Source organism: Austrofundulus limnaeus, unplaced genomic scaffold (assembly GCF_001266775.1).
Source record: "Austrofundulus limnaeus strain Quisiro unplaced genomic scaffold, Austrofundulus_limnaeus-1.0 Scaffold676, whole genome shotgun sequence".
Classification (NCBI taxonomy): Eukaryota; Metazoa; Chordata; class Actinopteri; order Cyprinodontiformes; family Rivulidae; genus Austrofundulus; species Austrofundulus limnaeus.
The window spans coordinates 28659-38149 of record NW_013953078.1 but is presented as its reverse complement, the minus strand read 5'-3'; the positions used below and the strand labels follow the sequence as shown (position 1 = coordinate 38149).

The window sequence follows — 9491 nt, the reverse complement described above, 5'->3', positions numbered from 1 at the left end:
ACACACACACACACACACACACACACAACAGCATCTAATCCAAATGTTCTACAACTTTGATTGTCAACTGGCGGCCTGTGGGCCACTTTGAGTTTGTTGAAGAGGAACTTTTCATGCCATTGGAGGTGACAATATAAAACTAAAAATAAATAGTGAATATTAAAATTTGCAGCATGCAGCAATTATTTAGTATATTTGATATCTGATTTCCAGGTTAAAGTTTATTGAAGTCTTTAAAGTCTGACTGGTTAATGAACCTCTGAAGCTTTCTGTGTGATACTATGCCCTGTTTAAGAGCCTGTAGTGACAGTTTATAAAACATTGTTTTCTTTGAAATACTACAGCAGACCTCTAATAAATGGTAAATAGACTGTACTTGTATAGCGCCTTTCTACCCAACCAGGACACTCAAAGCGCTAAAAAATCAATAGAAAGTGTACTGTAGCTCTGTGGAAAATCAACCTTTTCCTGTTTATCCAGTATCGCACCTCCTCCTGTCAGACGTGACATCAGTAAAGTATTGTCTTTTGACTTCGCTCTGAAGTGACAGAGAAGACAGAAGTGCAAAGCTGTCCTCCAACTTTCCTTCAAGACAATCAGCAGATTTGTCCTCAGGTGAGAAAAAACAAATTAACAGATTATGTAAAAGGAATAGAGAAAAATGTACTACTACAGCTGTTTTGTGCTTGTTTCTTATAAATAAATGACTAAAAAGCACTAGAGCAGGGGTGCCCAAACATTTTCCCTGGGAGGGCCAAAATGTAAATCGATCTGAAGGCTGTGGGCCAAATGCAATGATATAATAGATGAAATGCAAATACTTTTTAAGTAAAGTTGTTTTATTTTTCATGATTAAGATAGCAGTCAATTTGGTGGCCCGCATTTTTTTGTTTGTTACTTTTTTGTTAGCCAATGGACATGCAGAAAATTTGACATACACTCGAGCACCAAAGGCTCATGAGGATTTTCATAAATTAAAATTTGTTTATTTGTGGTCTTAGTATGCAAATCTAGAAATGTGCTTAAATCTGATCTAAATGTCTCGTAGTTACTTGTATGTTTAATTTTAATATAATAATGTAAGTTAAGACTGTCAGTACTACAGATATATATATATATATATATATATATATATATATATATATATATATATATATATATATATATATATATATATATATATATATATATATATATCTATATATATATATATATATAGCTATATAGGTGGACAATYGTTGGAATGACTAAGTGGAAATAGTGTTTCTACATTAAACAGGTGAATACATCCTAGTAGCCAGGACAACTGCTGGTGGGCCGAACCAAATGGCGTGGCGGGCCAAAATTGGCCCGCGGGCCCCACTTTGGGCTCCTCTGCACTAGAGTAATAGAATATTGTTGAAATACTGTTTTTATTGTTTGCATTTTTCTTTTAATTCAAGCAACCTTTGTAAACTATAGCTGACTCTACAAGAAACATCAGACATTAGGTCAAAAAAAAAGAATTTATTGACTTTTCTTAACCAAGTTATGTCAAGTGGTTCGACTCAATGAAATTGAGTAAATGTATTTAACTGTTGCTTGTGTAAATCTTGTTACATTTACTCAACTCCGTTTAGTGTAAGCAATTAAGTAAATTCAACAAATCAGTTTTTTTTAGTGTAGGTTAAAAGTAACTTTAAAGGAAACATTCAGTGTGGTTCTGAGAGACGAGGTTCAGAGGTCACGGTCAGGAGAGCACTTCTTATGTTTTATATAATATTGAAAAAGCGATTGGCCTTTCACAGCTAGAGGCAAAAAATGTAATGTAACTTCAGATAAGGTAGCTATTATTTGGATAAAATTTCATTTAAATCTGAACTTTGATGGCCACTGTGTTGAAACTGAAACTCAGCTCTGGCTCCAGAACCAACTGGTTAAACAAGATCTGTCCTCAAAAGTTTATTATCAGTGAGCCAGTTGTTTTCATCTGCACTGACAAAAATGCCACGCGCATTCAATTTACAATGTAATGACTTACAATGTGTCATATCTAAGTGGAAAATTTGGAACACCCTTACACCAAAAGAAAGAAAAAGAAACGCAGTCATGATTTATTCAGGTGAACAAGCTCCTGAGYTGAGATGCCAGCTGATAGCAAAGCTTGGCTGAATACTTGTTGAACAGGTTTTCTTGATAACATTTTTTTTGTTTCACACAGGCGGTTTTCTTTCACTGTAAAATGGAATCACTTCTCAGAAATGCTGCTTTGTTTTTACACATTTTCAGTCGGCATCAGTTTTAGTTGGATCTGTTCTCTTTTTGCTCCTGGTCCAAGTCAGGGGGAGATCATTGGATGATAGGTGGGGTACAACCTGGATGCTGGTTCATCACAAGGACTCAAACAACTTTTCATCCACTCACTAACACCTTGTGACTGTTAGAGAAGCCAGTTAACCTATGGTTTTGGTCTGTAGGAGGAAATGGATGTAGAAAAGCCTCCTAGAGTCAGGTCCGTTAATGCTGGGACATAGAAAAGTCTCATCTTTTTGGCAGGAAACACCATGAAGTACAACGGAGTATTAGAGCCACACAAGATTTTTTTATTATTATTACGAGATTGAAGTTGTAATTTTATGAAAATAAAGTCAAAATATTACGAGATTAAAGTAATAATTTTACAAGATTAAAGTCGCAATATTACGAGAAAAAAGTCATAATCATGACGTGTCTATTTCCTGTTCTTCATTTCCTCCTTATTTTCCCCACACCTGCTGTGTACAGCCATGTSTCTGTGTTTATAAAGTAGTCCATGATGACTTGGYTCASTGTTAGATTAATATGRTTTCATCCAAATTAGCTKTGTGACGACTAGATCTGTCAGTGCATCCATTAACAACAATACAGCTTCAGTTTGTAGTCGTTTGCACAATTTCCAAGTCCTGCTACAGATAATTTGATGCTAATGTGCTAAAAGATTAACTATTTATTTAAAGCAATACTAAAGAACAACTTGACAAGTTGCTCAATATTCCTCATTTTAATGTAGTGGTAACTGCATGCTTGTTTGTGTAGTAAAGGCTGGAATATTACGACTTTAAACTTGTAATATTATGACTTTAAACTTGTAATATTATGACTTTAAACTGGTAATATTATGACTTTAAACTCGTAATATTACAACTTTATTCTCATAGCTTTATTTTTATACAACTTCAATGTTGTAATATAATGACTTTATTCACGTAATTTAAAATTTTTTAAAAATATCTCGTTGTGTGGCCCTAATACTCTGTCGTAATGATGGATGTGAAATGATATAAACAAACTGTGATTTAACTGCAGACTTTCAGCTTTGATTTGAAGGTATTTACATCCAAATCAGGTAAATGGTGTACAAATTACTACAGTTTGTGTTTGTGCCTCCCACTTTTTAAGGAACCAAAAATAATGCGACAACATAATCAAGCATAAATCAAAAGTTCACTTTTTAATATTTGATCCCAAATTCTTTGCAGTCAAATACAGCCTGAGTTCTGGAACATATAGACATCACCAGACGATACYTTTTATCTCTGACTGATGCTCTGCCAGGTCTCTACTGCAGCTGACCTCAGGCTGTAATTGACTGAAAAGGATTTGCAACCAACTATTAAAAAGTGAACGTTTGATTTACAATTATTTAATTTGTCCTATTACCTTTGAGCCCCTGAACTGAAGGGATTGTGTTTAAAAGATGCTTTAGTTCCTCACAAACTCAACCACTGTGTTCGACCCACTGAAGTAAAGCCGAGTTTGAACTTTTAACTGCATCTGAAATGTTTAGCTCAAAATTCATTGTGGTACAAAAACCAAAATTAGGAAAWCGTTGTCCTTGTCCAAACACATATGGATGTAACTATATACGGATATAGCATGAAGYATCCCACTTTTCACTTGACCTCTTGACCGTAGTGTGGCAGAGTGCAGAAACAGAATCAGCCTTGTGTTTCTCCCCTTGTTCTTGTTGCATGGACCTGTCTGTATGCACGGCAAACGCAAAGACTGCAGGCAGGAATCAAACCTGTGACCTTCTTGCTGTTAAGTATTTGTTCCACTGTGTAGCCCTTTAATCTCTTCTTTTCATTCCTTTTACAAAACACACTCAGTTCAATCTAGTCTCACCACATTCCTCTGTAGAATAATAAAGGAGTGCCAGTYTGCAACATTATTTTTAGCTATAGGATCATTTGCTTCCAAATACATTTGTACAACACCTTCCTTAGTCACTGGAACTGAATGCATCTGGTCATACTTTTCAAGGTTTGAGGAGCATAAACCTGCTGTGACTGTCCCTTGTTCTATTTGTGACAGATACCAGCGTTACAGGTTGAAGAAACAATCCCAGCAAACCTGTTTGCTTGCATCAAAGCAAGGAATGTTGCTTTAAAAGTTGCTCATGCATTACTTGAAAATATTCCAACTTGACTGGCAAGTTTATATTCTTTTATAGGGGTGGGGGGTGGGGGGGGGGTCCGCCACCTGCACTCAGGTTCAGTCTTTGATTTTATATTCTACCTCTGTTTGGTCAGAAGAGCCACAGGGAATATTTAGTATTTTAAATCTTTGCTATAGTCTTATTTTTTTTGGCTCATTTGGACAGGAACAATGGAAAAAGGAAAGGAAAAAGGTGGACCACCTCAAGAAACCCTTCCGGACATCCCAGCACCACCTTATCCTGGTCCACCTTTGGACCAAAGTATGCTTGTTAACCAGGATCCACGTGCTGCTCAGGCTGCTCCCCAACTTGTAGCCCAGCAATATCCCCAGCAACAACCCCAGCAACAACCCCAGCAATATCCTCAGCAATTTCCCCAGCAACATCCTCAGGCTGGTAAGGTTTAAAATCTGTACTTTGTGTCATTTACACTGCATTATGTCTTACTTTTACAGTGATGTTGCTTTGATTGCATATGTTGTTAGTTTTTTCATCTGCTTGTGTATTATTCACGTTTTTAAGTTAAATTTCTATTGGTTGTGTCTAGCTCACCATGTGTCTTACCAATACTCCACACAGCATGTTGTGCAGCCAGGTAAGTGCCTGTCTCTGACTTTATTGTTTCATTGATAATAAGTTTAGAACTCAGAAATGAGCCACATATTCGGTTCGGTTCATGTGTCGGTGAGGAGGTGTGGTTGAGGTTTTTGTGTTTTTTTTTTTCACAGTGAACCAGGTGGTGGTAGTGCAGCAGTTACCTACAGATGTTCCCGGCCAGATGTTGTGTCCCCACTGCCAAAACAATGTTGTGACAAAAATCAGTTATAAAGCAGGCGCGCTCACCTGGATCATTTGTGGAGTACTGGGAGTCTTTTTGTAAGTAAAACAACCTGAACAGAAAATGTTGGCACATATTTTTCTAATGGGCTGGCTCAGAAAAATGTTGCCTGARAGTGTTACAGAGCTTACCTCTCGTTTTTCATTGTATCTCCTCCAGTAGCTGTTATTAGACCAGAGGGGTTAACAGAGGGGTTTCTAGTTTGAACAGATTGAAAAGCAGTTTTGAGTTGTAAGCACATATTTATCAGCTAAAAGAGCAGCCACAGACAGTGAATCTACTTTATGTTCATTTAAGTGGATTACAATACTCTTCTACAAAATTAATCCTCTTAAAATGTTACAGTCAGTACACAAACAACACCACTTGTCAAAAGACCCCCTTTTTCTCTGGCAAACTCATCATCTGACTGGGGCTTTTCTTAAAAGACCTAAATGTTTGCCTGAAAGCCTCTGGAACAAGTTCATACGCAACCTTTTCATAATCTAGAGCTGTGGTTCCCAACTTCACCCTGCCACCCAAGAATCCCCCCCTCCCCCGCAAAGATATGGCCAACTTTTATAAAATAAAGTGAATAGTAATTAACTTTTATTTGGAAAAGGGAATAGAAGAAACACAGTCAGCCTGAGCTTCAAGCTGCAGCTGACGTAGCATCACYGCTGTTTTAGCTTCAATTTCCAAATTTTTCACTTCCAACTGAAACAGTTTTAGCTGAGCTTTTTCTTGGGCCTAAAGTTGCAGTCTAGCAAATCGGACAACTGGCGTGTGAGAGACCGCTTGAGGTTTACCCACAATTTTTTTGCCCCCTTCAAAGGGAGAACCAGCAGATGACAACACAGAAGCAAAACACACAGCATGTTCAGAAACAGGAAGAACAATAAGTTTCAGCTCCACCAGTTTCTCTAACAAGGTTCTTTAATTCCTATTTAAGGAGTTGCTTTGGGCATGAAATGAAGAACTCGGTCGCAATTTTCAATTTGATCTGGAGGGGGACATTCTAGAAACTTCTCCAGAACAAACTGTGCCATGCCCAATGAGTGCAACAAGTTTACAGTCTGTCAGTCATCTAAGGCCTGCGTCACACAGCAGGGTAATTGTGCCAAATTCTGGCCRGATTTTGCCCTTCTGACAATCTTAAAGATGTACAGATTATTGTGATGYCTCTAAAGATAATCATAGCAGATATTCCTGCCATGGATGGGTTGTTAAGAGTGATCTCGTTGGCTCGGAAYGACATCGGGACCTCTCTGATCTCAAAGATATTCAACATAAAATCTGTCCGTGTGTGTGGTGTGTTGTCCCTTGCAGTGTGGCTGTACACCACACACTGTAGGACCAAATCTGGTATAGCCATGATTTTTTTTATTTTCACATGTGGGGTCTCTCAGTCTTTGAAAATTGGCTGACAATTTTAAAATCTTGCCGTGTATGCTGACAATCCAATTTGACTAGATCACTCTTAACTACCCACCCACGGCAGGTATATCTGCTAATATACATTTTTTTTGATGAAAATGCATGTATAAGGAAAAGGAAAAATCAATTTCTATATATACATATCACCATTACACTGCTGGGAGAGAATCGTGTCTTACTGCGCATGCCTGATCAGGAACGATGGTTACGTATTGTAACCCAGGCTTCTATGAGTGTAAGCATAGCCCTGTAAGGCTGTRGCCTGATGGTATAGAGGCAGAGCCAGATGTAGTCTGTGCCACACCGGCTTAATAAAGTACAATCCCGCCTACGAAACAACATAACATCCCTGTGACAGTACGTGCATAAAAGCACATGGGCAGGTCAATGTGTCTGTTGAGAAAAGATCACACATTGCCCATACTGTACAAAGGGAGCAACAACTCACTTAACAGAACTGTTCACGTCACATAATTACCCTGTTGTGATGGAAAACATAATATATACAATAAAACACATCCCTCTGACAAGGGCCCGAGCACGGAGTGAGTCAGGGAGCCCGAGACATCACGCGGATAAAAACGGACGTAAGGACAGGGTGATGACCAAGAGGCAGCTGAGCAGATCTCCTGGACTGACAGTCCTCTGAGCAAAGCAGAGGAGGAAGAGARCCCCCTTGTGGAATGAGCAGATAATGCATCTGGTGGTTGTAAGCCTGATGAGATGTACGCCTGCGATATGGCTTCACAGAGCCAGTGTGACAACCTCTGAGGAGACAAGGGCTGTCCCGCAGATTGCTCTCTGTAATGCACAAATAAGCATTGAGAGCGTCTCATCCCTGCTGTGCACGTAACATGAAAGCGTACACACTGGAAATAGCAGGTAAGAGGAGGCCTCCCTTTCAGAGTTGTGATGGGGGTGGGAAAAAACTCATTCAGAGTAATAACTCTGGAGCTATATGAGCTCAATATGCTTTTAGGGGTAAAAGCCGGGTTAGGATGCAGAATTGCCATACTGCCGTCCCCGCAAATACTGAGGTATGATGGAACCACCGACAGGGCTGACAATTCACCCACACGTTTCACTGCCGCGCTAGCAGGAGCGCTGTTTTCTGTGAAAGATACTTAAGCGCCACCTGATCCAGCAGCTCAAAGTGAGCTTTGGACAGCGCACGTAGGACAAGTGACAGGTCCCACTGTGGCAAAAATGTGCGTGCAACCGGTCTGCGCCTGCACACTCCTTTCAGGAAACGTTTCACCAGTGGGTGATTAAACACAGTCCTGTCACAGAAACCCTCGTGACAGGAGGAGACCGTACGTTTTAACGGTGCTGAAGGCCAAACCTCTGTCATTAGCAACTGTAAAAATGACAAGATGCTGGACAGAGGACATGAGACTGGGTCCGCATGGTTATCCACACARGAGCGCTGAAAAGCTGAGCACTTGGCTGTGTAAGAAGGTAAATAGTGGAAGCTGCGTGCACATCTTGAATGGTGCGCACCACGCTGTCCGATAAACCCAGATCTAACAAGCGTCACCGTTCAGCATCCAAGCCCAGAGGGGCTGGCCTGGTATTGGYAAGTTCTTGATCACTCCTCCTGCCTACAGGAGAGCGTCCCCCTGCCAAGTCAGCTGTAGCGGATGATCTGACAGCAGTGACTGTAGGATCGGAAACCAATGCACGCTTGTGCGCTTCGGGGCGATCAGTATCACTTTCTGTCAGTCCTCTCTGATCCGGTCCAGGAGCCGTGGGATCAGAGGAACCAGGGGGAAAGCATACAGCAGCTTGTCTGGCCATGGTTGGGATGCAAACGTGTCCACCCCCAGAGGTGGGTTGTCACAGGAGCTCAGGGAGAACCAGAGGTCGCACTGCACATTTTGTCTGCTTGCGAACAGGTCCACTACCGCCTTGCCAAATCTTTCCCAGATTTGCATGATTATGGTCGTGTGCAGGGCCCAGTCCCTGTCCCGAGAACCTCTTCTGGACATAATGTCCGCTCCACTGTTTAGCACACCGGGGATGTACACCGCTCTGATCGAGCATCAATGGACATGAGCCCAGAGGAGAAGTTCTCTGGCTGTGTCCAGCAACTGATGGGAGTGCACCCCCCCCCCGACGGTTTATTTATGCTGCTGCAACCTTGTTGTCTGTGTGGACCAGAACATGTTGATTCTGGACCAAGTGAATGAAGTGCATAAGCGCCTTACCCACCGTCAGGAGTTCCAAGGCATTTATGTGAGGAATTGTGGGGGTTTTCCAGAGGCCCCCCACCGTTTGGGACAGACATGTCCCCCTATCCTGAGAGAGACGCATCGGTGAAAACCGCTATGTAATGCGTTGGTCTGCTCAGGGGAACTCCCGCTGACAACGTCTGCAGATTTGTCCAGTGACTCAGATCTGCCTGAACTGAAAGGGGAATCGATACGATCMTGCACTTGCCGCGTGTCAGATCGATCCCCAAGCGTGCCAACCTCCATTGCAGGAGCCTCATGTGTAGCAGCCCGAGTGGTACCACCGCATGCCCTGCTGCCATCATTCCTAAGAGGCACATGATGGTCAGAGCCGTCACTGATATGCGGGGCCTGACCTGTGACAGCAGAGTCAGTAGCGTCTCTTGTCTGGCCTGTGACAGCTGCGCTGTCATGTTAACCAAGTTCATATCCACGCCTAGATATAGCGGGTAAAATAAGTACTGCACACGTCAACATTTTTCTCAGTAAATATATTACTAGAGGTGCTAATGACATGAAATTTTCACCAGATGTCGGTAACAACCCAAGC

General features: G+C 41.3%; 1 protein-coding gene across 1 annotated transcript in view; it reads left to right on the top strand.

Moving 5' to 3' along the window:
- Window positions 1–554: 554 nt before the first annotated feature.
- The window catches only part of LOC106531792 (cell death-inducing p53-target protein 1 homolog), a 12015-nt gene continuing 3078 nt past the window's right edge, over window positions 555–9491 (top strand). Inside the window, exons 1-4 of the mRNA XM_014027716.1 lie at window positions 555–615; window positions 4622–4852; window positions 5004–5051; window positions 5185–5332. Of these exons, the coding sequence (XP_013883170.1) occupies window positions 4627–4852; window positions 5004–5051; window positions 5185–5332 (422 nt within the window). The 5' untranslated portion in view covers window positions 555–615; window positions 4622–4626. The remainder of the gene's footprint in view (window positions 616–4621; window positions 4853–5003; window positions 5052–5184; window positions 5333–9491) is intronic.